The 27163-nt window shown below is 38.7% G+C and overlaps 1 protein-coding gene across 6 annotated transcripts in view; it reads right to left on the bottom strand.

Moving 5' to 3' along the window:
- The window catches only part of ZFAND4 (zinc finger AN1-type containing 4), an 88643-nt gene extending 62610 nt beyond the window's left edge, over positions 1-26033 (bottom strand). For 2 of the 6 annotated variants that reach the window (XM_049645376.1, XM_049645380.1), the window contains exons 1-2: positions 25425-25875; positions 16520-16820 (exon numbers count right to left, since the gene is read on the bottom strand). In XM_049645376.1, the coding sequence (XP_049501333.1) occupies positions 16520-16781 (262 nt within the window). In that variant the 5' untranslated portion in view covers positions 16782-16820; positions 25425-25875. Of the gene's footprint in view, positions 1-16519; positions 16821-24316; positions 24704-25424; positions 25876-25938 lie in introns of those variants that run through there. The other 4 variants (XM_049645378.1, XM_049645377.1, XM_049645379.1 and 1 more) reach the window with 4 other exon arrangements.
- Positions 26034-27163: the final 1130 nt, after the last annotated feature.

The raw sequence follows: 27163 nt of genomic DNA, 5'->3' as shown, positions 1-27163 counted from the left end.
ATGACATGATTGCGCAGAAAATCTAAAAGAATCAACAACAACAACAACAACAAACCACTGGAACTAATAAGCAATTAGAGCAAAATTGCAGGATACAAGGTTAATATACTAAAGTCAATCACTTATTTATATTCCAGTGATGACCAAGTAGAATCTGAAATTAAAAATATATTACTATTTGATAAAAACACCTGTATCTTAAAAAATATATATATTTATCACCATTTACATTAGCATCTACTGAAAAATAGGTATAAATCTAACAAAATATGTATATGGCACATATGTGGAAAACCATAAAACTCTGAGGAAAGATTTCAAAGAAGAACTAAATAAATGGAGAGAGATTCCATGTTCATGGATAGGAGGATTCACATCAGTTCTTCACAACTTGATCTGTAGATTCAACACAATCCCATCAAAATCCAAAAAAGTTATGTTATGGATATCAACAAACTGAGGCAAAAAGCTCCGGAGCCAACTAAATATGGAAGAACAGAGCTGGAGGATTGACACTACCTGACTTCAAGACTTACTATAAAGCTACAGTAATCAGTACAGTGGGGTAATTATGAAAGAATAAACAGACCAACAGAGTAATAAACAGAAATAAACCCACATAAATATAGTCAACTGATCTTTGACAAAGGAGCAAAGGCAATATAATGGAGCCCACAGTCTTTTCCACAAATGGTGCTATAGCAACTGAACATCCACATGCAAAAAAAATTAATCTAGACACGAATCTTACATCCTTCACAAAAATTAATTCAAAATACATTCGAGGGGCACCTGGGTGGCTCAGTCAGTTAAGCATCCGACTTCGGCTCAGGTCATGATCTCACGGTTTGTGAGTTCAAGCCCTGCGTTGGGCTCTGTGCTGACAGCTCAAAGCCTGGAGCCTGCTTTAGATTCTGTGTCTCGCTGTCTCTCTGCCCCTCCCCTGCTCACACTCTGTCTCTCTCGGTCTCAAAAATAAATAAAACAAAATACACTGGAGACCTACATGTAAAATGCCAACTATAAATGATAACATGCTAAAAAACCTAGCTGACCTTAAGTATGATGATGACTTTTTAAATACAATACCAAAAGCATGATCCATGAAAGAAACAAATGATAAGCTAGATTTCATTAAAATTAAAAACTTCTGGGGCACTTAACTGGCTCACTCAGAAGAGCATGCAACTCTTGATCCTGAGGTTGTGAGTTCAAGCCTTGCTTGAGATTCTTGCTTGCTGCTTGAGATTCTCTCTTCCTCTCTCTGCCCCTCCCCCACTTGCACAGGCACATGTGCGCACACGCTCTCTCTCTCTCAAAATAAATAAACTTACAAAAAAGAGTTAAAAGACCTGAACAGACATTTCATTAAAGAAGATATAGACGGCAAGCAAGCATTTATAAAACGTTCGACATCATATGTCATTAGAGAAATGCAAATTAAAACAAGTTACTACCATACACCTATTAGAATGGCCAAAATCCAAAACACTGACATCATTAAATGCTGGCAAAGGATGTGCAACAACAGGAAACTTCATTCATTACTGGTGGGAATACAAAATAGTACAGCCACTTTGGCAGTTTCTCACAAAACTAAACATACACTTAACCATATGATCCAGCAATTACACTCCTTGGTGTCCATCCAAAAAAGTTAAAAACTTATGCCTACATAAAAGCCTTCACATAAATATTTACAGGATCTTTATTCATAATGATCCAAACCTGGAAGCAACCAAAATGTCTTTCACTAGGTGAATGGATAAACTGTGGTACACACAGATAATGGAATATTACTCAGTACTATAAAGAAATGAACTATCAAGCCATGAAAAGACATGGAAGAAACTTAAATGCCTACTTTTAAGGTCAAGAATCCAATCTCAAAAGCCTACATACTGTAGGATTCCAACCATATGACATTCTGGAAAATGCAAAACTATGGAATAGACAATAAAAAGACTGTGGTTGCCAGTGGTTATAAGGAAGAAAGAATGAAAAAGGCAGAGCACTAAGGATTTTTTAGGGCAATGAAATTATTCTATATAATAATATAATGGTGAACACATGTTATTACACATTTGTGAAAACCCAAAGAATGTAAAACATCCAAGAGTGAACCCTAATACAAACTACATACTTTAGGTGAAAACGATGTGTCAGTGTAGGTTCATCAGCTATAACAAATGCCCTACACTGGTGTGGAATGTTCACAATGGGAGAGGTTGGGGGGTGGGCATGGTTGTATTTGGAAACTCTATGTTTTGCCCAATTTTTGGTGAACTTAAAATTGCTCTAACAAAATTTATTAATTTTTAAAAAGCTTGCTTTTTTAAAATGAGAAAATCAATGGGTGCCTGGGTAGCTCAGTCGGGTTAAGTGTCTGACTTCACCTCAGGTCACAATCTTGTGGCTCATGAGTTTGAGCCCCACATCAGCCCCACATCTGTGCTGACAGCTCAGAGCCTGGAGCCTGCTTCAGATTCTACGTCTCCCTCTCTCTCTGCCCCTCCCCCACTCATACTCTTTCTCAAAAACATATATTAAAAAAAAAAGAGAAAAATACACCAAAAATTATGTCCATTCCTGGTTTCTTAATATTAAATACACATGTATCTATTCAACACTGATAATTACTATTTTAATTCTTAAGGTTACATTATATGATAAGCACATATATTACATGCAAACTTTTTTTTTTTGAGGGAGAGTGAGTACGAGTGGGGGAGAAGGGCAGGGGAGGGGGGAAAGAGAGAATCTTAGGCAAGCTCCATGCTCAGTGTGGAGCCCAACACAGGGCTCGATCCCACAACCTTGGGAACACAACCTGAGCCAAAATCCAGAATCCGACGTTCAACCAACTGGGCTGCCCAGGCACCCCGACACGCAAACTTTTAAAACAAAGATCTTGAAAGCAATTTTGAAAACACTGTAGGAAATGTAGTCATTTCAGAAAAAGCAAAAATGGGTGCATGGGTGGCTTAAGATTCTCTCTCTCCCTCTGCTCCTCCCTGTGCTCTGTCCCCCTGTGTGCACACTGTCTCTCTCAAAAAACAGAAAAGAAAGAAGATTATGAAAGTGAATTACAGAAGGAACAGTATATACATAGAAAGGATTGCATATTTTAATTTCATAAACAGGAAAATAACACCAGAAGACAACCAACCTTTCAATTAGATACAGTTAAGAAGTATTAAGCATCGCTCTGGATTTCTTTCTCTCATTCATCAAATATCTGAACGCCTATTCTATATCAAACATTATTCTTTGAGCTGAAATATAAAAGTGAGTAAGAAAGAAGACCCTGCCCTCACAAAGCTTGAACTTTACTTAAGATGCATAAAATATAGAGGCACCTGGGTAGCTCAGTCGGTTACACGTCCAACTTTGGCTCAGGTCATGATCTCACTGTTCACGGGTTCGAGCCCCACACTGGGCTCTGTGCTGACAGCTCAAAGCCTAGAGCTTGCTTCAGATTCTGTGTCTCCTTCCCTCTCTGCCCCTCCCCCGCTCACACTGTATGTGTGTCTCTCTCTCTCAAAAATAAACATAAAAAATTTTTTTAAAAGATACATAAAAAATAATACTGAATATGATCCCAATATACTATAGAATCCCAAGCAGGCTCCACACTGTCAGCGCAGAGCCAGATGCAGGGCTCAAACCCATGACCTTGGGATCATGACCTAAGCCAAAATCAATAGTCAGATGGTTAAACAACTTGCTTGCTTAACCAGTCCCTTTCTAGAATTTTAACATAACCAACACCACTACTATGAACATCCCTCTACATGATTTGTTCATGTTTCACTTTAAAATGTATTTTACATAATTATTAATACAGAAACACCAGCTTTCATCAGGTGTATTTGCCTAATGAATCTTTTTCAGTCCTTTCAACATTTGAGGTTCTTACATTTTAGATTGAGTCTCTGGTAAATAGCATTTCACATAGGTTTTTTTTGGGGGGGTTTTTTTGTTTTTTTTTTTTTAACCAATCTATCAATTGTAGTCATTCAATTAGAGAGGTTTTTTTAATACATTTTACATTTTTGGGATTACTGATATATTCCTATTTATTTTTACCATCTTATTGTGTGCCTTTCACTTGTTCTGCTTTAATTGCCTACCTCTTTCATGTATTAATTTAGATAAATAGAAGAAGGTTAAGGCATTGCTACCATTTGGAAATTATATAACTCTATTTCTAATCTCTAGTGATTACTCTAGAAATTCAATTATCATATTTGATAAAATGAAGTCTAGAGCTAATCACATCTTTATCCTCTTCATGAACAATGCTAAGAGCGTTATTAGCACTGTGCAAACAACTCTTTCTTGACTTTTAATGTCATTGTTACCAGGATTTTAATTTGCTTTTTTCAAACCTCTATACATTACTGTTTTATTAAGTAAATGTTTATTTAGATTTACCCAGAAGTGTACCACTTTGGTAACCATTCCATCCTACATCACCAACTTCCTTTAGAGATCATTTGCCTTCCGAGATATATCCTTCAGCAGTTCCTTTTGCAAGGGTCTTCTGTTTAAAAATGCAAGTTTTGTTTTTTCTGGAAATATCTTTATTTTGTCCTCATCCTGGAAAGACCAACTCAATTCTAGATAGAGATTGCTATTTCTCTCAGCCTTCTAAAGATAATATTCCAATGTCTTCTGATTTCTATTACTGTACCTGAAAAATCGACTGTCATGCCCAGATCTTGGTTTCTAATACTACTCCAATAAAAGGAACCAGGACTCTTTGGAGAAATGGCTGATTCTAAGACAGTGCAGTGCATATACAAGATGATCTGAACACATCTTGTAGTGCCAGAAAGTAGGTGGCAAAACAAAACCAAACCAAAGTGGTCACAGGATTTGGGGAACGTATTTATCTCTGAGCCAACCTTCCACTGTACACCAGATTTTCTCTCCTTTCCCCTTTGCTTCAAGGCTGTGGGGTCTTCAGAGATTGGGAGATGTTTTTGAAACAAACATCTGCTCCAAAACTGCATTTTGTCATTTCAGGCCTCTTATTGTTTCCATTATATTAATACAAGTGGAAAAAAATTGGAAAAAAAATTGGGAAAAAAAATTTTTTAACTCTTACCCAGAATTTATGTGTTCTGTACTAAAAAGGGTTTCTACCATATGGCCAGAATCAGAAGTCTGTTTGATTCTACTTCTGGACAAGTTACAATGGAACTTGTTACAACAATAATTCAGCTCCTCAGGTTTTTTCTTCCTGTTTCTTCTATACCACACATGAATCTTTAAAGAGCCCCAGGCTACTATAAGACTCAAAGACAATTATACATAAGAATACTCTATTTACCATAAGTATTCTATTTATTCAGACCACCTGCAATTAAATTAGTGGTTAATAATAAAATGAACATTTTTGAATTCTAATAATGGAAATAGGAATATACTCCTGAATAACTTGGAGTCAAAGAAACTTAAGAACCATAATGAAAAATTTTAAACTACTGGGATTTTTAAAACACAGTAAGAAAACGAACAACTTAATGAAAAATGGGCAAGCACTAAACAGACACTTGACGAAAAAAGACAAACAGATGACCAATAAGCAAAGAAAAAGATGCTCAATATCATTAGCCATTAGGGAGATGCAAAGTAAAAGTGCAATGAGATATCACCAGTATCTATTAGAATTGCAAAAAACAAAATCAAAAACAACCCAAACAATACCATGTGCTGATGAGGATGCAGAGCAACTAGAACTTTTAGACATTACTCCCAAAAAATACAAAACGGTACTGCCACTCTGGCAAAAGAAGTTTGGCAGTTTCTTATTAAATTAAATGTACACTTACTGTAAACTCAGCAAATCCACACCTAGGTATTTACCCAAGTGAAATGAAACTACTTCAAAGTTTATAATGGCTTTACTCATAATCACCACGAACTGAAAACAACCCAAATGTCCCTAAATTTGAGAATAAGTATGCTATAGTCATAGAGTGGAACACTACTTGGCCATAAAGAGAATAAATTATTGATACATGTAACAATATTGATAAATCTCAAATGCACTATGTATTATACATAAGTGAAAGAAACCAGACTCAAAAGCCTACATACAGTGTGATTTCATTAATATGAAATTCTGGAAAAGGCAAAATTATACGGACAGAAACAGATCAGTAAGTGCCAGGAGCTGGGTTTACATAAAAGGTTAACCACAAAGGCACAGAATTTTGGTGAGCAATGGGACTGTTCTTTATCTTGACTGTGGTGGTAGTTACATGACAGCAACGTTTGCCAATAATGATAAAACCATGTATGAGTTATGGGTTGAACTATCTCCCAAAGGTTCATATGTTAAAAGTCTTAACCCTAACCCTCAATACCTTAGGATGTGACCTCATTCAGAAATAGGGTATTGACAGATGCAACCAAGTTAAAATGAGGTCATTAGGGAGAGTCCTAATCCAATATGACTGGTATCCTTATAAAAAGGGGAAGGGTGCCTGGGTGGCTCAGTTGGTTAATTAAGCATCTGATTTCAGCTCAGGTCATGATCTTGTGGTTCAGGAGTCTGAGCCCTGAGCCCCACATTGGGCTCTGATGGAGCCTGTTTGGGATTCTCCCTCTCTCCCTGCCCCTCCACTGCTTGTGCTTTCTCTCTCAAAAGAAATAAACTTAAAAAAATAATAAGTAAGTAAGGGAAATTTGGAGACAAATATGCACATACCTAGGGAGATGATAAGTAAGGAAACTGGGATGGTGCTTCTGCATGCCAAGGAACAAGAAAGACTGCCAGCAAACCAAAGCTAGGCAAAAAAACATTGTACAGATTTTCTCCAAGAGCACTCAGAAGGAACCAACAATGTCAACACCTTGACTTTGAACTTCTAGCCTCTACAACTGTGTGATAATGAATTTCTGTTTTTTAAGCCACTAGGTTTGTGGTACCTTGTGATGGCAGCCCTAGGAAACTAATACAATACTCAAAATGGTGAATTTTATAATATATAAATTGTACCTTGACGAAAAAATGGAAAGAGTTTTCTAAACTTGGAGACCAATGAAAACATGTTCAATATTATTAGTCAGAATATTCGGAGTATGTATAAACTACAAGAAATGATCAAATGTATCTAATCCTATGTATTGCTATGGCTGCAGAGCACCTGAGTATAATATTATTTAAACAACAGAATAAGTATTTTTGACAAAAAAGCACTTAAAATTTAATAACAATGAAAGTCAACTTAAAAACTTATAGGATATAGGTAACACAGTTCTTGGAAAAAATCTTAAATCATAAATGGTTACTGATGAGTACCATAAGGCAAGCTGAGGGCCAAGCACAAGCTAGCACAACACCGCCCCCCAAGGTGGGATATGTGTGATATTCCTCAGGCACTCCTGGCTGCCCAAGAACAAAGGAAAGGACAGAAAACAAAAGGTTAACCTGACAGTCTCCATTAGTTAACAAATATCTCATCAATAGCCTCATCAGGAACTCCCTACTATCTTAAATGCTTTGCTAGAAAGAAAAACAACCTTAGCTTGACAACAGCTAGGCCTCCAGTAATCTGTAAATCCTCTTTAGCATATGGAAATCCCTTTAAGAAACTTCCTCTTGACTTTATTCCCCCAAAACTCCACAGTACATAAGGAGTCACTCTGCACAACCCCAGTGCAGCTCTTCCCGCCACTGGGTCCTGTCCCATGCTTTTTTAAAAAAAAATTTTTTTTAATGTTTATTTATTTTTGAGACAGAGAGAGACAGAACATGAACGGGGGAGGGGCAGAGAGAGAGGGAGACACAGAATCCGAAGCAGGGCTCCAACTCACGGACCACGAGATCATGACCTGAGCCAAAGTCGGACGCCTAACCGACTGAGGTACCCAGGCGCCACCCCCCGCCGCCCCATGCTTTAATAAGATCACCTTCTTGCACCAAGGACATCTTCAAGAATTCTTTCTTGGCCATCGGCTCCCAACCCCACAAACCCCACCATCACCCCAAAACCTCATCAGTTACCTTTAAAACAATATTGAGACTTCCAGTTTCAGACACTACATGTAAAGAGCTTGTAAGTTGCCACTTCCATACTTAAAGCAATAAAAAAAAGCTGAGCACATTGAAAACCATCAACTTTTCTTTGATCTACTGGAGACATAAAGTAGGAAGGCAAACCATCACCCCCAAAATCTACAGAGATAGGAAAATCCAGACCCCTCTAGTCTTCCTATAACACCCAAGTGATTATAGGTGGGAGACACTAACAAACACACTGAAGGTCATGGCCCAGGGATACAGGCCCACCAGAAAACTGAGACTGAATTGTAAGACTATAGATGGTTTCTGGTCCCCAACACTTTACCACTACACTAACAGGGCTCTAGTAGAATAGCAGCAGGTTATAGGTGAATTATAAGACACAAATTCTTTCGAAGGAGGAGTTCTTAGGGAAACCCAAAGATAAGAGACAAAACAGGAAAACCAGAGAAATTTGAAGCCTCTGGCACTTACAGCTACAACAAACATTAAACAAACCCCATCTCCTAGCTAGTTTAATACAAAAACTCACATTAAAGACCTATTTACTTCAGTTACCACTACCTAATACATTACATCTGGGTTTCAACACAAAAATTACAAGGCATGGTAAAAGAAAACCACAGTATATACAAAGAAAACAAACATCAGAACCAGACTCAGATATGACAGATTTTGTAATTATTGGACAGGGAGACTAAAATAACTGATTGATATGTTAAGAAATTTAATAAAAATCTAATAAAAAGTAGACAACATGAAAAAATAGATGGGTAATGATGGGTAATGGAGACAGAGAGATTGAAAGTGTAAGAAAGAATTAAAAGTAGATGCCAGAAGTAAAAAACAATAACAGAATCTATACTACCCAAAGCAATCTACACATTCAATGCAATCCCTATCCAAATAACACCAGCATTCTTCACAGAACTAGAACAAACAATCCTAAAATTTGTATGGAACCAGAAAAGACCCTGAATAGTCAAATGCTGAAAAACAAAACTAAAGCTGCAGGCATCACAATCCTGGACTTCAAGATGTATTACAAAGCCGTAATCAAGACAGTATGGTATTGGCATATTGGCACAAAAACAGACACATAGATCAAGGGAACAGAATAGAGAACCCAGAAATGGACCCACAAATATATGGCCAACTAATCTTAGACAATGCAGGAGGAGTCTCCAATGGAAAAAAGGCAGTTTCTTCAGAAAACGGTGTTGTGAAAACTGGACAGTGACACACAGAAGAATGAATCTAGACCACTTTCTTACACCATACACAAAAATAAACTCAAAATGGATGAAAGACCTAAATGTAAGGCAGAAAACCATCAAAATCCTAGAGGAGAAAACAGGCAACCTCTTTGACCTTGGCAGCAGCAACTTCTTAATTCGCACGTCTCCAGAGGCAAAAGAAACAAAAGCAAAAATGAACTATTGGAACCTCATCAAGATAAAAACCTTCTGCACAGTGAAGGAAACAATCAACAAAACTAAAAGGCAATAGATGGAATGGGAGAAGATATTTGCAAATGACATATCTGATAAAGGGTTACTATCCAAACTCTATAAAGAACTTATCAAACTCAACACCCAAGAAACAATAATCCAGTGAAGAAATACCACCTCACACCTGTCAGAATGGCTAAAGTTAACAACTCAGGAAACAACAGATGTTGGCAAGGATGCAGAGAAAGAGGAACACTTTCACACTGTTGGTAGGAATGCAAACTGGTGCAGCCACTCTGAAGAACGGTATGGAGGTTCCTCAAAAAATTAAAAATAGAACTACCCTACAACCCAGCAATTGCACTAGTAGGTATTTATCCAAAGGATACAAAAATGCTGATTCAAAGGGGTACATGTACCCCAATGTTTATAAGAGCACTATCAACAATAGCCAAATTATGTCCATCAACTGATGAATGGATAAAGAAGATGTGGTATAGATGTATGTATACACACACACACACACACACACACACACACACACACACACACACACGAATAGAGTATTACTCAGCAATCAAAAAGAATGAAATCTTGCCATTTGCAACAACATGGATGGAACTAGAGGTATTATGCTAAGGGAAGTAAGGCAGAGAAAGATATCATACGATTTCGCTCATATGTATTAAGAAACACAACAGATGAACACAGGGGAAGGGAAGGAAAAATAAGATAAAAACTGAGAGAGAAGCAAACCATCAAAGACGCTTAAATATAGAGAATAAACTGAGGGTTGCTGGAGGGATGTTGTGTGAGGGGATGGGCTAAATGGGTCACGGGCATTAAGGAGGGCATTTGTTGGGATGAGCACCGAGTGTTATATGTAAGCAATGAATCACTAAATTCTACTCCTGAAACCATTATTACACTGTATGTTAACTAACTTGCATGTAAATGACTTAAAAATTTTTTAAATAAACAAAACTTAAAATTAAGGGAAAAGATATTCTTAGAACTCAACTTAAAAAAAAACAGTAACAGAGGGGTGCCTGGGTGGTTCAGTCGGTTGAGCGTCCAACTTCGGCTCAGGTCATGATCTCATACTCTGTGAGTTCGAGCCCCGCGTAGGGCTCTGTGCTGTCAGCTCAGAGCCTGGAGCCCGCTTCAGATTCTGTGTCTCCCTCTCTCTCTGCCCCTCCCCTGCTCATGCCTTGTCTCTGTCTCAAAAATAAATAAAAACATTTAAAAAAATTTTTAAATAAAAAAAAAAAACAAACAGAAATTAAAAATGCCTTTGATGGGCCTGCTTATCAGCCGACTGGATATGGCAAGGAAAGAATCATTGAGCTTAAAGAAATGTAGATAGAGGGGATCCTGAGTGGCTCAGTCAATAGAGCATCTAATTCTTGATCTCAGGGTTGTGAGTTCAAGCTCCACATTGGGCATGAAGCCTGCTTTAAAAAAAAAAAAAAAGTTCTTTTTATAAACTTCCCAAATTGAAATATAGAGAGAAAATAAAGAATGAAAACAACCAGAACATCCAAGAACTGTGAAAAAATTTCAAAAGGCATATAACTGGAATACTAAAAGAAAATAGAACAGAAGAAAAATAATAATGCCCCAGAAATTTCCAAAATTAACGATATATACCAAATCATAGATCAGTAAGCTCAAAGAACATCAAACAGGATAAAAAATTTTAAATCTACACCTAGGCATATCATATCAAACTTCAGAAAAGCAAAAACAAAAAGAAAAATCTTTTTTAAAGGTTTTTTTTTACATTTTTTTAATGTTTATTTTTGAGAGAGAGAGAGGGAGTCGGAGCGCAAGTGGCAGGGGCAGAGAGAGAGGGAAGCACAGAATACAAAGCAGGCTCCAGGCTCCCAGCTGTCAGCAGAGAGCCCAATGTGGGGCTCTAACCCATAAGCCATGAGATCATGACCTGAGCCAAAGTCGGATGCTCAACCGACTGAGCCACCCAGGTGCCCCAAGACAAAACTCTTTAATGAAGGCAGAGGAAAAACCTAAATAATAATTATAGGGAACTTTTCATGAGAAATCCTATAAGCAAGGAGTAGAGGAACTATTTAAAATGTTGAAAGAAAAATGGGGCACCTGGGTGGCTCAGTGGAGCATAAGGCTCTTGATCTCAGGGCCATGAGTTCAAGCCCCACCATTGGGTATAGACATTACTTATATAAACTAAAAAAAAATTTTTTTTAATAATAAAATGTTGAAAGAAAAAGACAACCAACCTGGAATTCTGTACCCTATAAAATTATCCTTCAAAAGTAAAGGAGGAAAAAAAAATGAAGGAGAAATGGACTTTCTCAGATAAATAAAAACTGGGCACAATACACCTGCCTTACAAGAAATATTAAAAGAAGTTCTTCAGAAAGAAATGATACAGTTAGAAACTTGGATCTACATAAAGGAAAAGCATCAAAGAAGGACTAAAGTAAAATAAAAACTATTCATTTTCTTACTCTTAATTGATCTAACAGATAATAGTTTGTTCAGAATAATAACACTGTAACAATTATGGCTTATGCATAAATGAAATGAATGATAACAATGAGATAAGGGACAAAGAGAAGAATTAGGAATACTTAGGTTTGGGGGGGTTGTTCTAAGATTTTCTTTTAATGTTTATTTATTTATTTTGAGAGAGAGACAGAGGGTATGAGTGGAGGAGGAACAGAGAGAGAGACAGACAGACACACACACACACACACACACAAACACACAAACACACACAAACACACAAACACACACATACACACACACACACACACACACACACACAATCTGAAGCAGGCTCCAGGCTCTGAGCTGTCAGCACAGAGCCCAACACAGGGCTCAAACCCATGAACCGTGAGATCATGACCTGAGCCAAAGTCGGACACTTAGCTGACTTAGGCACCCAGGCACCCCAAGATTTTGTTTTTAAGTAATCTCTACACCCAATGTGCGGCTCAGACTCACAACCCTGAGATCAAGAGTCCCATGCTGTACCTACTGAGCCGGCCAGGTGCCCTAGGAATAGTTTTTATTAAGTAGTTGCAATACTCATGAAAAAGTATAGCATTATTTGAAAGGTGGACTTGGCTTTTCTATAAATATATATTGTAAACTTTATTGCAACCACTAAAATAAGTTAAAAAGAAGTACTACTGATGTTAAGAAGAGAGAAAACAGAGCCATATAAAAGGATTAATTAAAACCACAAAAGGCAGAAAAGAGTGTAAATAAAGGAATAAAGAACCAGGAGGATGAATACAAAACAGTAACAAATATGGTAGCTATTAATCCAACCATATAAATAATCATTTTAAACATCAAATGCCTAAATAAACCAATTAAAAAAGAGATCATCAGACTGGATGAAAAACCAAGACCCAACTACATAATGTCTATAAGAAATCCACTTTAAATACAAAGTTTAAATACATAGGTTAAAAGTATAGAGATAGATACAATTTTATTTGTTAATTGTACCTCAATAAAGCTGGGGGGAAAAGTAAAGGGATGGAGAAAGATACATTATGCTAACACTCACCAGAAGAAAGCTGGAATAATTATATTGATTGTAGACAGAGCAAACTTCGGAGCAAGTAAAGTTATCAGGGATAAAGAGAGGCATTACATAGTGATAAAGAGGTCAATTCTCTAAAGACATATAATGATCCTTAATGTGAATGGATATCATCAGCTATCAAAACCTGTTAAGTTATAATAAATAAGACAGTGTGATATTGGCATATGAAGAGACAGACATAGATTAGATGATCCAAAGAGTTGAGTGTGCACATAAAACTGTCATACGTGACAGGTATGAAGTTACTTTGGTGAGAAAAGATTAGAGTAATTCAATAAACGGTATTTAGAAGACCAGTTATCTATGTGGGGAAAAAAAAAATGATCCCTATTTGATACTGTATCAGTCAGAATAAAGTAAGTTATGCTGAACCCTCCCCAAACCACTCCAAAGACATCAGTGCCTTAAAGCAAAAATTGATTTCTTAGACATGTCCGCTGCAGGTCAGCAGGGTGCTTCTGCTCCCTACAGTTACTCAGGGGCTCAGGCTAATGGAGACTTCTATTCATAATTCATTGGTCAGAACTAATAACACAGACAATGAACATAGTTCATTGGTCAGAACTAATAACACAGAACTAATAACACTCATAAGAAGGCCGGGAAGGTCATCCTATCCCATGCATAGAAGAGAAATCTTTACTAGGCAGCAGTAATGCCAAGGACTGGATGGTAAATCTAGGAAATCCACTGCCCACGGCAATAAAGAACCAAATGACAATAATCCCTTACATTTCTTGGCACATTTTTCCTTTCCAAATTCCACTGGATTATTTTTCATATCCTCTAAGTATGTACTATTCTTTGCATACCAATGCTCTAGGTAATGAAAAGCTCCAAAAATTTCGCTTCCTCTGAAAAACTCAGAGACCTAAATTACATCTTCTCCCAACGGCATAGTTCTTATATCCTTGGGTACATACTGCACTATCTCCACAGACTGACCATTTTCCCCTGATAAAGAACATGTTAAATGCTTTACATTTATTAACTAATAATCCTAAGAACAACTCTTTGAGATTGGTACTATCAGTATTCCTGTTTTAAATTAGCACAACTGAGATAAATAGGGGTTAAGTAATCTGCTCAACTTGAAATATGAAATCAGGCAGTCTGGCTTCAGTGCTCCTGTCCCTTCAAGGCCCATTTAAAGTTCTATTGCTGGTTCTGCTCCTTTCTTGCTACAGCCTCATCGTTCCTAACCCAGAATATTCCTTGAGCTCTGTCTGCAGACCCCTCCCATCTACCCTCCTTTCTCTTACTAAGCTCTAGTTCTGAACTTACCAAAACCTACCCAAAAAGGAAAAGCAGTCGGACAGAGGAGCCACTTCCCTCAAGGATGAACTGAGTGCTGTCACCTCTGCCTTCCTATCCTCCCTACTCCATATCCTTCTATCTTGGGGAGTCTTACCCGATAATTTAGCCCCAATGTCTTCCTGGGTAGAAAAAGAAAGACAACCCAGAAAAAAAATCAAAATTCACTGTTTATGAAAGATGCCTACTTGAAGCCTCCTTAAGAAGAGAATGACTGTCAGTGCCCATGGGCTGCAGAAGTTACAAAAAAGTATGGCAACTAGGACAAAAGAAAAGGGGTGTGGGATAGGAGGGTCAGGAATGGGAACAGGAATTGAGATCTATTGACAACTTGTTGTAGGTGCTATGGACTGAACTGTGTCCCCACACCCAATGTGTTATCTTAAAGCCCAAACTCGAATGTGCTGGTATTTGGAGATATGACCTTTGAGAGGTAATTAGGTTTAAATAAGGTCATAATGGTGAGACCCTCCTGGTGGGATCAGTGCCCTTATAAGAAGAGAAGCCAGAGAGCTCTCTCTCTCTGTCTGCCATAGGAGAATATAACAAGAAGGGAGTCTTTAAGTCAGGAAGAAAATCTGTAAGTCAGTAAGTCTGTAATCAGAAAGATTCTTAGTAGAATCTGACCATGCTAGTACCCTGATCTCAGACTTTCCAGATCCAGAATTGTGAGACAATAAATTCCTGTTGTTTTAGCCACCCAGTCTATGGTATTTTGTTAGGACAGTGGGATTTGCATTTATATTTACATTACCTCATTTAATTTCCCAATAACTCTATCTGTTTTATAAATGTCTATTTGTTTTCAACTATCCAATAACTACAAAGTCACTGTTTTTACACTGGCAATGCCTACTCCTACAGAGGACAAGGAGTCCACACCTTAGCTATGAACCCAACTCTGTTAGTAACTAAACATTTCCCTTGGATGAGTCCCTAATCTCTCTAACCTCAAATTTACTTTTGATATTAAGTACCTAAGTAACATTCTCCCTAAAGTGCTTTTGTTGCATGGAGATTATTCAAAATGCATGAAAGGGGGGAAAATACAGAGATTATTTAGAACACAAGAGGGTTTTGTCTTCCTGCTCCTAAAAAGATACCATTACACCATCACGTAATAAAAAAGCAGAACAATGTCAAAATAACCTATTCTGACTCCATGTCTCAGCAAATCACTTGGGGGAAAAATGTTTCATGTACCATTAGTGTATATACTGATGTGATCACTGGACGCAGCTGATCACTAACTTAATAGAAGTTAGTGGAGACACAGCAAATATTTAGAAGCTCGGATACCAGGATTCTTGGCTTTATAAAGATAAAAAATTCCAATCCTACTCATCCTTCTATAATTCTGAACCTAAACTGGACTAGAAGGCAATGCTAGTTACTACCTCTAAATTATAGCAAGTTCCAGCTGGCTCAAAAAGCAAAGATCCATTTAGTGTTATATAGAACAACTTAATTTTCTAGTCAATACTGGATTTTAACAACTGTAATGGCAAATATCACTTAATTTAGGAATCTTCAAAGTACAAAAAAAAAAGACTCTAATTTTAACACAATGTACTCTATGACACCTTTCACAAATACGCAAACAGCAAAGAGACACTGCACAATATTCAGCATCCCTGCTATACTAAGAAAACTTCAAATTACAAAAATATAAGCCAAACCCCTTAGAAAATCTCCACATTGAAAAAAGAAAAGTATCTGACAAGTAGGTAAAGAAGGTCACTAAAAGGGAACTCAATTACAATTTCCCGTTGAAAGTAAGTGTGACGTAGTTGTGGCAGATTTTGCATGTCATCATAATCTGTTGAAAATTTATTTTAAAATATTATTTTACACACCATTAACATGATGCCAGGGACTTCCTTGAAAAGAATCTGGTAGAAGGGGAAGCGGATGGGAAGAATGTAGGAATGGAAACAAGATAGACCATAAATTGATAACTATTAAAGCTAAGTAAGGGATAGATGGGGGTGCACTACCCTATTCTTTCTAATTCCATGCATGTGTGATATTTTCCCCATAAGAAAAGTTAGTTATTATATGCTCTTGATGAACAAATGTAATCCTCTTACCCTAAAAACAAAGAAAAACTAGTACCTTCCAATCTTTGAATTTTTGCTTTCACAGAAATAACAGCTTCAAAGGGTGAAACTCTCAACTCAAAACACGTTCCAGTCAATGTTTCAATGAAGAGCTCCATGGTTTCACAGAAAGGAAGTTTGTAGTAAAATGTTCCCAGGTTATCTTCATTGAAGAATGGAGGATCTTTTCTGTTATCCATTACTTTGACTTTCCTAATTCCTCTGGAACGTGTGGTATGCAACCGTATTCCAGTTCTAGCCAAATCAGCTTTGAACATTGGTAATATGTAATGCTGTTCATGTTTTGAGTTTTGTACCTAAAAAACAAGAATAATTTTTTTAACAAGCAAATCTGAAAGTTCATCCTGTCATACTCTCTGAACAACTCTGGCCCATAATCTTCCAGACAGCCCCAGAATTCATTTTATTACTTAATTTGTCTAATCCTAAACCTTTCACGGTTGTCTCTGAAACCACTCTCCCAATTAGACCGTAAGATTATTATTTTTTTGAGAGAGAGAGAGAGAGACAGAGCGTGAGCAGGGAAGGGGCAGAGAGGGAAACAGAATCCAAAGCAGGCTCTAGCCTCTGAGCTGTCAGCCGAGAGCCCAACGCAGGGCTCAAACTCACCAGCTGTGAGATCACGACCTGAGCCAAAGTTGGACGCTTAACCAGCTGAGCCACCCAGGCACGCCTAGATTGTAAGATTATTAAGAACAGGTATATTTACAATACTTTTCTGTATCTTACTAAAGCTCAGCACAGTTATTTATATACAGTGCATACTCAACAAGTATATTATTGTTGTTAATAATATTTAAACCAGCAAACTCAGCATGGAGGTATATATCTGCAAGACTTTGAAAATTTTATGCACATCCTTTACTAAAACATGAAAATTATGTTTTTAACCCATACAAAATATAACTTTATACCACTGTACCTTTGAATCACACTGAAGAAAAGCATAGCAACCATGTTAATAGGTTCCTTAAAAATAAGACTCACTAAATAATCAATAAGCATTTGGATTTCCAGAAGTTATCTATCAGTACAGCACTGAGATGACAATACTGGTAACAGACATTAGACATAATCTTTACACACAAACATACAATGGCTAATGAATATGAGAGGCAAATGCAACAAAGTCCTAAGATAAATTATAAGTGTATAATTAGGATAATAGGAATAATCAAATCAATAGTTATTAGAAATGTGAAAACTTTGTAAGGAGAGGAGTTAATAGGACAGGTGATACACATCTTCCGGGACAGGTAAGTATATCTTTTTAATGGCTTTATTGAAATATAATTTACACACCATAAAATTCACCTATTTAAAATCTAAAATTTACTGGTTTTTATTACAATCACAGAATTGTACAACCATCACAATCATCTTTAGAACATTTTCATCACCCCAAAAAGGAACCCCATCCTCTTTAGACATCACTCCCAAATTCTTTCTTTCCCTCTCTGCCCTACGCAACCACTTATCTACTTTCTGTCATTTTGCCCATTCTGATCATTTCACGTAAACAGAATCATACAGTGTGATTTTATGATTGTATTTTGTGATTAGCTTCTATCACTTAGCATAACGTTTTCAAAGTTCATCCATTTTAGTATGCATCAGTACTTCATTCTTTTTTTATAGCTGAATAAAAGTCCATCCTATCATATGGATACACCACATATTTATCCAGTTATCAGCTGATGGGCATATTGGCTTGTTTCCAATGTGGGGCTATTATGAATAATGCTATATGAACATTGGATTACAAGTTTTTGGGTGGACATACGTTTTCCTTTCTCTCCCATGTATGTCTGGGAGTGGAATTGTTGGGTTAGGTAGGGACTCCACATTTAGCAATTTGTGGAACTGCCAACTGTTCTCAAAAGGGGTCTGAGCCATTTTACATTCCCAGGACACTGATTTCTCCACATCCTTGCCAATACTTTTTTTTTTTTTTTTTTTTTTGCTTTTTTGATTAAAGCCATCCTAGTGGGTGCAAAGTAGTATTTTATTGTGATTGTGACTTCCTTTTTCTAATGACTAAGACTATTGAGCATCTTTTTAGATGCTTATTGGCTATTTGAATACCTTCTACACAGAAATATCTATATTCAGAAAATGTATTCAAATCCTTTGTCCATTTTTACTCTGGTTGTCTTTTTATTACTGAATTGTAAAAGGGTTTTTAATGCGTTTTTAGACACAAGCCTCTTAAAGATACATGATTCCAAATATTTTCTCTAATTTTGTAGGCTGCCTTTTAACTTTGACAGTGTTCTTCAAAGCCTAAGTTTATTTTAGTGACATCCAATTTGGCTATTTTTCTTCTGCTGCTTGTGCTTTTGGCATCACATTTTAAAACCCTGGCCTAGGGGCACCTGGGTGGCTCAGTTGGGTGAGCGACTGACTCTTGGTTTCAGCTCCAGTCATGATCTCATGGTTCATGAGATGGAGCCCCATGTAGAGCAATGCAGAATCCGTTTGGGCTTCTCTCTCCCTCCCTCTCTCTAAATAAATAAATAAACTTAAAACAAAACAAAAACGCCTGGCCTAATCCAAAGTAATAAAGATTTTGGGGTGCCTGGGCAGCTCAGTCAGTTAAGCATCTGACTTTGGCTCAGATCATGATCTCGTGGTTCCTGGGTTCAAGTCCCATGTCTGGCCCTGTGCTGACAGCTCAAAACCTGGAGCCTGGATGTGTGGATGTGGATTTGGATTTGTGGATTCTTTCTCTATCCCTCCCCTACTAATGCTCTGTCTCTTCCTCTCTCAAAAATAAACATAAAAAAAAAAGGAATAAAGATTTACTTGGATACACATTTTGCTGAGAATTATATAGTTTTAGCCTTACATATAGATCTATCCATTTTGAATTTTTGTAGATGGTATAAAATAAGGATCCACTTTTATTCTTTTGCAAGTTGTTGCAAGTTTTTGCAAGATGTCCAAGCAGTATTTGCTGGAAAAACTATTCTGTTCCCATTGAATTGTCTTGATATCCTTGTCAAAAACCAACTGACCGGGAATGTGGGGGTTTACTTGTGGTCCCTCAACTCTATTCCATTGATCTGTTACATGTCTATCATTATAACAGTACCACGTTCTCTTTTCACCTTTGTAGTAAGTTTTGAAACCAGGAAGTGTAAGTTCTCTAATTTGTTCTTCTCTTTCATGATTCTTGGTTATCCTGGGTCCTTTGAATTTCCATATGAAGTTTAGGATCAACTTGTCTATTTTGCAAAAACACCAGTTGGACTTTTGAATAAGCACTGTGTTAAGTATGCAGATTTGGTGAATATTACCATCTTGACAATATTGTCTTTATTTTATTTTTTTTTACATTTATTGATTTTTGAGAAACATAGGGAGACAAAGCGTGAGTGGGGGAGGGGCAGAGAGAGGAGACACAAAATCTGAAACAGGCTCCAGGCTCTGAGCAAGCGGTCAGCACAGAGCTTGATGTGGGGCTCGAACCCACAAACTGTGAGAACATGACCTGAGCTGAAGTCAGACGCTCAACCGACTGAGTCACCCAGGTGCCCCAACAATATGAAGTCTTATAAATATGAACATGCAATGCCTTTCACTTTATTTAAATTTCTTAAATTGCTTTCAACAATGTTTTCTAGTTTTTAAGAGTATGAGTTTTGCTTTAAAAAAGTATTCCTAAGAACTATACTCTTTTTGATGCTACTATAAATGAAGTTATTGTTGGTGTCATTTTCAATTTGTTCATTGCTAGCATAGAGAAATAAAATTGATTCTAATATATTTGGGCACCTGAGTGGCTCAGTCAGTGGGGCGGCCGACTACAGCTCAGGTCATGATCTCTCGGTCTGTGAGTTGGAGCACTGCATTGGGTTCTGTCCTAAGAGCTCAGAGCCTGGAGCCTGCTTCGGATTCTGTGTCTCCCTCTCTCTCTGCCCTTTCCCCGACTGCTCTCTGTCTCTCTTTAAAAAATAATAAATTAAAAAATTAAAAAAAAATTGATTCTAATATATTGATCTTGTACATTGCAACCATGCAGAATTCATCTATTAGTTCCAGTAATTTTTTAGTGGATTCCTTGGGATTTTTTCCATAAAAGATTATGTCATCTGCAAAGAGAAATGTTTTACTTCTTCATTTCCAATCTTGAACATTCCAGTAAGACACTCTTTACTTCCTTTTCTTACCTAATTACTTGGTCTAAAATCTCTAATACAGGGTTGAATTTTGGTGGTGAGAGTAGACATTCTTGTCTTATTCCTGACTGTAGGGGGAAAGCATTCAGTCTTTCACTACAAGGTATGATTTTAGCTGTGGGGTTTCCATACATAATCTACTCTACTACTTTAACTGGGTTTTTTTTTTTTTTTAAATCATGAAGTGTGTTGGATTTTGCCAGATGCCTTTCTGTCCAATGTCTATTGGGATGATCATGTGGTTTTCGTCTCTTATTCTATTAATATGGTGTTTAATAGAACATTGGTTTTTATATGTTGAACCAACCTTGCATTCCTAAGCTAAATCTCATCTGTATATGGTGTATAATTATATATGTTGCTATATTTGATTAATATTTTTTGAAAATTTTTCTATCTATATGCATAGGAAATAGTGATCTAGTGTTCTTAATATATCTTTGTCTGGTTTTGGTATCAAGGTAATAGGAACAAAATTAAACAAAAAGTAGAGATATATTTTCTCATATACTCCCTGTCCTCACGCATGCACCACTTCCCCCACTGTCAGCATCCTACACCAGAATGGTGTATTTGTTACAACTGAAGAAACTGCAATGACACATCATTATCACCTAACATCAATAATTTACATTAGAGTTCATTCTTGCTGTTGTACATTCTATTGGTTTTCACAAACATATAATGACATGTATCCACCATTACAGTATCATACAGAATAGTTTCACTGCCCTAAAAATATCCTGTGGCTCACCTATTCATCCTACAACCCTCCCAAATCCCCAGCAATCACTGATACTTTTACCATCCACATAGGCTGCCTTTTCCAGAATATCATATAGCTGCAATTATACACTATGTAGCCTTTTCAAATTGGCTTCTTTCATTTAGTAATATGCATTTACGTTTCCTCCATGTCCTTTCATGGATTGATAGGTCATTTCTTTATGACACTGAATACTCCATATTGTCTAAATGTTCCACAATTTATCCATTCACCTACTGAAGGATACATCTTGGTTGCTTCCAAACTTGAGCAATTATGAATATTACTGCTATAAACATCTGTGTGCAGGTTTTTGTGTGGCTATGTTTTTAACTCTTTTGGTAAATACCAATGAGAGTGACTGCTGGATCTTAACAATGTGTTTAGATTTATAAGAAACTGCCAAAGTGTCTTCCAGTGTGGCTGTACCACTCTGCATTCACATCAGCAATGAACAAGAGTGCTTACTGCTCCATATCCTTGTCAGCATTTGATGTTGTCAGTGTTCTGGATTCTAATAGTTGTGTAGTGGTATCTCTTTAATTTGCATTTCCTAATGATATATGGAGTGGAGCCTAGTTATTTTTTTAACTGGTATAGAACTGATCATGTTACTTCTTAGCTCCAGGTCCTATGATGGCTTCTACAGAACAGAATGCCAATAGAACAAAATTACAAAATTAAATTCACTGTATGTAGGAATAAAATTCAGGGGCCCCTGGGTGGCTCAGTCGGTTGAGCATCTTAGCTCTTGATATAGGCTCAGGTCATGATCTCATGGTTTGTGGGATCAAGCCCTGCAACGGGCTCTGTGCTCAAAGTGCAGAGCCTGCTTGGAAGTCTCTCTCTCTCTCTCTGTCCCTCCCCCACTTGCTCTCTTGCAAACGCTCTCTCTCAAAATAAAATTAAAAAAAAAAAAGAAGAGGAACAAAATTCAGACTTCTGAGAAAGACCCTAAGATCGTACATCTCACCTTCCAGCCCCATTCTATTTATACATCTATGTCATCCCACCTGGCAATACCTCTGTACTTCTATCCTCTAATCATGTGCACCTGCAGCTTCAGAATACATCCACTTCTATCTCATTGCTCCTGCTTTGCTCTACTCTCTGCCATCCCCACACTTGGCTACCTGACAAGCACCTAAATCATCTTTCAAGACTCAGCTCAAATAGCAACTATTCCACAAAACCTTTTATGGCTTTGTACCCCAACCTCCATCATATATTGTACCCAGAACAATCAATTTCACTTTTTACATGGCTTTCTTATTCTCCTAAACGATAAGCTACTTAAGGGGGAGACCACATCTGATTTGCCACCCCATCACCTAGCACAGTGTTTTGCATATATTGGTACTCATTAATAAGTTTGTTCAACGAAACAGCAATGAATATTCACTCTCTCAAATGATCCTTAGAACAAATCTGTAATAAATATATATATAAAATAAAAAAATATATTTATTTATTTTACACACACACACACACACACACAAATATATATATATAATCCCTGTTTTAGAGATGAAGAAATATTTGGATATGCTCCAAAAGTTTGGGGGAATGCTGCTTTCCCATGAGAATCCTGTTATGATTCACTCCACAGTAAGTCCACCAAAGTTTGTCCAACAGATAACATACATGCACATACAGTGATTTCTGCTATAGGGTGAATTTTTATAACAGTAACTGGATGCAGAATCAATTAGGGAACCTGAATTACACTGTAAAGACTGCTAATGATCCTAAAGAGATGGCATCACAGAAAGAAAACCTGATGCTGGAAGCACAGATGCTAGGAGTGCTATCACACTATTTATCAAAACAATGAGTAATAAATATGATAATACAAAATACTGTGCTAGTAACATTGCTCGTGGTAGTGGTAAAAGGCCATTACTCTTAAATATAAGCCAAATAAGTGGCTGTATTGTTCAGGTTTTGTTTCGTTATATCTTAAATACACTGAAATGCTTTTAGGAAAAATAACTTTTTATGAAGCTAACCCGTAACCTCTGAACCAACTGCTTTTATAATGTGCTTCTGGGTTACATGTGTATTCTTAAAAACATACTTATCATGCTACATTAAACAGCGTATTGAAGAATTACCTGTGTCTGTTTCCCCAAAATCAACAGCACTCCTACCTACATAGTAGCAGCTCTAGCAACAGAAGTCAGAGGTCAGGAATGCTGAAATGAACATTACAGAAATAAAGGCATGGGTAACCAGTGTCTGCCCAAGGAGTTTAGAGACAGAAGATCTAAGGAGCATTTCCTTCACCACAGTACTCTTCCACAATACCCTGAATATAATAAACAAGCTAGTGCGGGGGGGGGGGGGGGGGGGGGGGGGGGGGGGGGGGGGGGGGGGCCTGGGTGGCTCAGTCAGTTAGGCATCTGACTTCTGCTCACGTCAAGATCTGTAGGTCCACGAGTTTGAGCCCTGAGCCAGGCTCTGTGCTGACAGCTCAGAGCCTGGAGCCTGCTTTGGATTCCGCGTCTCCCTCTCTCTCTCTGCTCCTCTCCCGCACACACGCTCTCTCTCTCAAAAATAAATAAACATTAAACAAAAATAACAACGACTTAAAAAAAAAAAAAAAAAAGCTGGGGCTGGGGGAGGGTAACAGATTTGGAAGTCACTCATCTATAATGAGAATGGATAAAGCAACTATGGGCTAAAGGAAAAACAGCAACCCAGTGCAGCACTACACTGCACTGGGACACCTACTGTAAGTTTGGGCTGTAATCAATGGAGAAACTTCTAAAATCCATAAAGGAGCAAGGCAGGTAACCAAATTCAAAACTAAAATGTGGGGTGCCTAGGTGGCTCAGTCACTTACGCGGCTGACTCTTGATCTCAGCTCAGATCTTGATCTCAGAGTCGTGAGTTCAAGCCCTGTGTTGGGACGTATGCAGCCAACTCAAAAAACCTGAAATGTATGACTCAAAAATAGTTATACCTCTCCTGAGCAGTAGAAATCACAGTAACAGAGGACAAAATGAGGCCATGAAATCTGGTTAAGCCAGCCTGGAGGACTAGATGATGGCAAAGGAGCAAATGAAAAGTTCCAGCAGACCAAAGACCTAACAGTATTAACACACAATAACCGTGTGGTCATTCTCAACTAAACATATTATGGAACTCTATGTTGTTGGAAAACGAGAGGCAATGAAGATTCAGAGACAGGATGGGAAATGTTGCAAGAAAGTGAACAGCTAAATTATACAAGAGCAAAAGGAAAAAAAACAGGTGAGTAGAGAAAAAAAAAAAAGTACTTCCAGAATTTTTACCAATTAAAAAACATACTTAGCTAGTAAGAGTAATGGCATCAAAAAAAAATTCCCAAATTCATTCCAAAAATATTTCTTTCTTCTGAAAAAGTTCTAAAAAACATTACCAAAGATAAGAGAGAAGTTAAAGATAGGTAAGGCAATAATAGCACCGAAGTAAGTAATTTCACTAGCAATCAGCTTTACCCTGTTCTAAAGATTATTAGCCAGAGGAGAGCCGTTTATCTTTTAAAAATTTCCCCCAACACAAAGAGATCCAAAATGTTATGCAACCTTTTAAAACACTGGCTTTTAACAAACTGCCTTTTACTAATTAGGTGAAAAACACCCCTGTTTTAAATAGAAGCTACACATCCAACTCTTGATTTTGGCTCAGGTCATGATCTCACAGTTCACGATTTTAAGCCCCCAGTCAGGCTCCCTGCTGTCTGGGCAGGCAGCCAGCTTGGAATTCTCTCTCCCCCACCCCACCCCCCTCTGTCTCTGCCCCTCCCCCCGCTTAAGCTCGCTCTTAAATAAATAAATAACGCTACAGAATTATATCCACCACTTAAATGCATTTGTACCCTAAACTTCTTTCTAGTGGGTCTTGGAAATCCTTGGAGGCCAACGTCTACTCCAGCCTTCAAAGTACACACTCCAAGCCCACTGGGTCACCTGCGCAGCCCGTACTCCTCCAGGATAAACTCCGGCTACCCACACGTACGGGCCTGATCTGGGGGGGTAGTGCACAAGCTCCGCGTCAGAATCGGCGACTGGCGGCTCAGCACCCGTCGGACGGAACGGGGCGGGACACCCGCGTCGCTTCGGCGGAGGGACGAAAAGTGGAGACTCCTCAGGAAAGGCGTCGCGCCGCGCCGGTCTCAGGGCAGCGGCTACGGAGGGGGCGGGGCCCGGCTGCCGAGCGGCCGGCGCTCCTCTCCGGCCCGCGGAGGCCGGCGGCAGCAGCGCGAACCCGCTCAGCGGCCCGCAGCCCAGGGCGCCCTCCCCGGGCGCCCTCCCCGTCTGTCTCGTCCACTGGCTCGCCCGCCCGCAGGCCTACAGAGAGGCGCGGCCCCGCGAGCGACGCCGCGGCAGGCACTGACGAGAAACACGCCGCCGCCGCCGCCGCCGCCGCCGCCGCCGCCGCCGCGCCCCCGCCCCTTTGTGCCACCGCCTACCAATCACTCACCAGCGCTCACGTCACCCTCCAATCAGCGAGGGCACGGGCAGGGGCGGGGCCTGGCTGCCCGACGCCGGCGGTTGCTCGGTAGCCGGGGCTTCTTTAGCGTTCGATGGTGGGTGTCGGTTAGGAGAGGCCCGGATGTTGGCCCTTTATTACCAACACTGGGCACCTGACTAGGACTGAATTGGGCGGGCCAGAGACAAGCCGCACGGCCTCCTGGGAGCGGCGAGATTGGCTTCAGGCCCGAGAGCTAGGCTTGCACCTTGCCTGAGGCCATCCTAAGATCGCTCTTGGACGTGGCCCAAGTGCTGGGGTGAGGAGGGTAGCAGGCAAACGCCTTCCAGTTGGTCCTTTCCAGACCCCGTGCAGGGCCGTCCTGCCTTTAACAGATCACCCTTCCTGTGCTTCACTGTTTCCTAACTTTCTGGCCTCAATGGTCTCATCTGAAATATGGGGCCATTGCTGTACATGGTTAAAAAGGACAAAAGCGAATACCCTCTGTTGGTCTCTGTCATTCTTCATCCAATTCATGGACTGAGAAGTGTAGGATAGGTATTAGAATGGACACCTTGAGCAGTTAAATCTGAGTTGGGTAAACTCAGCTACATTCCTTTTTCTGTTCTAATTCCCAAGGCGCTGAACTTCCGAGTGTACACCCTAAAAGACGACATAAGCCTTACAAACCTGAAATGCCCCCCCACACCCACTTTTGTTTTCTCTCCATTCCCCACATGTTCTAAATCCAACCCTTAACAGATTTCCCAAACTGGCCTATTTCACTAGGTGAATCACCCAAACGATAGTGAACAATCCTCCTCCTAGCTTCATCATTCTCATCTTGTGACTCAGAGGAATGAATCTAAGATGAACCCCAACATCTCATTCTCCTAAGACCCCACCCATCAATTACTCTCCAACAGTCCAATGCTGAGCACACCCTGGGGTTTATGAGGAGACCCAAGGACCCTCATCTTCAGGCTCTCAACACTAGTTCCTTCTTCAACTCCAATACTGAATAGATCGGAGCCCCTTAAAGAGATTTTATGATTATCTCCCTCCCCCTTTGAAGCCTCTCAAAATAGGAATTTGCGTATTTCCTCTCTTACGAATTTCCTGGAATCAGTCCCAATGATGGATAAGTAGATTTGACCATTCCCAAAGAAAACCATTTAACAAATGCTTACTGAGTCAGCCTCAGGAGTAGGTATACACAAGTAACCTAAGGAACAGA

The sequence above is a fragment of the Panthera uncia genome, chromosome D2 (genome assembly GCF_023721935.1).
Source record: "Panthera uncia isolate 11264 chromosome D2, Puncia_PCG_1.0, whole genome shotgun sequence".
Taxonomy (NCBI): Eukaryota; Metazoa; Chordata; class Mammalia; order Carnivora; family Felidae; genus Panthera; species Panthera uncia.
Note: the sequence above shows the minus strand (reverse complement) of the source record. Positions and strands in the feature narration are given on the sequence as shown.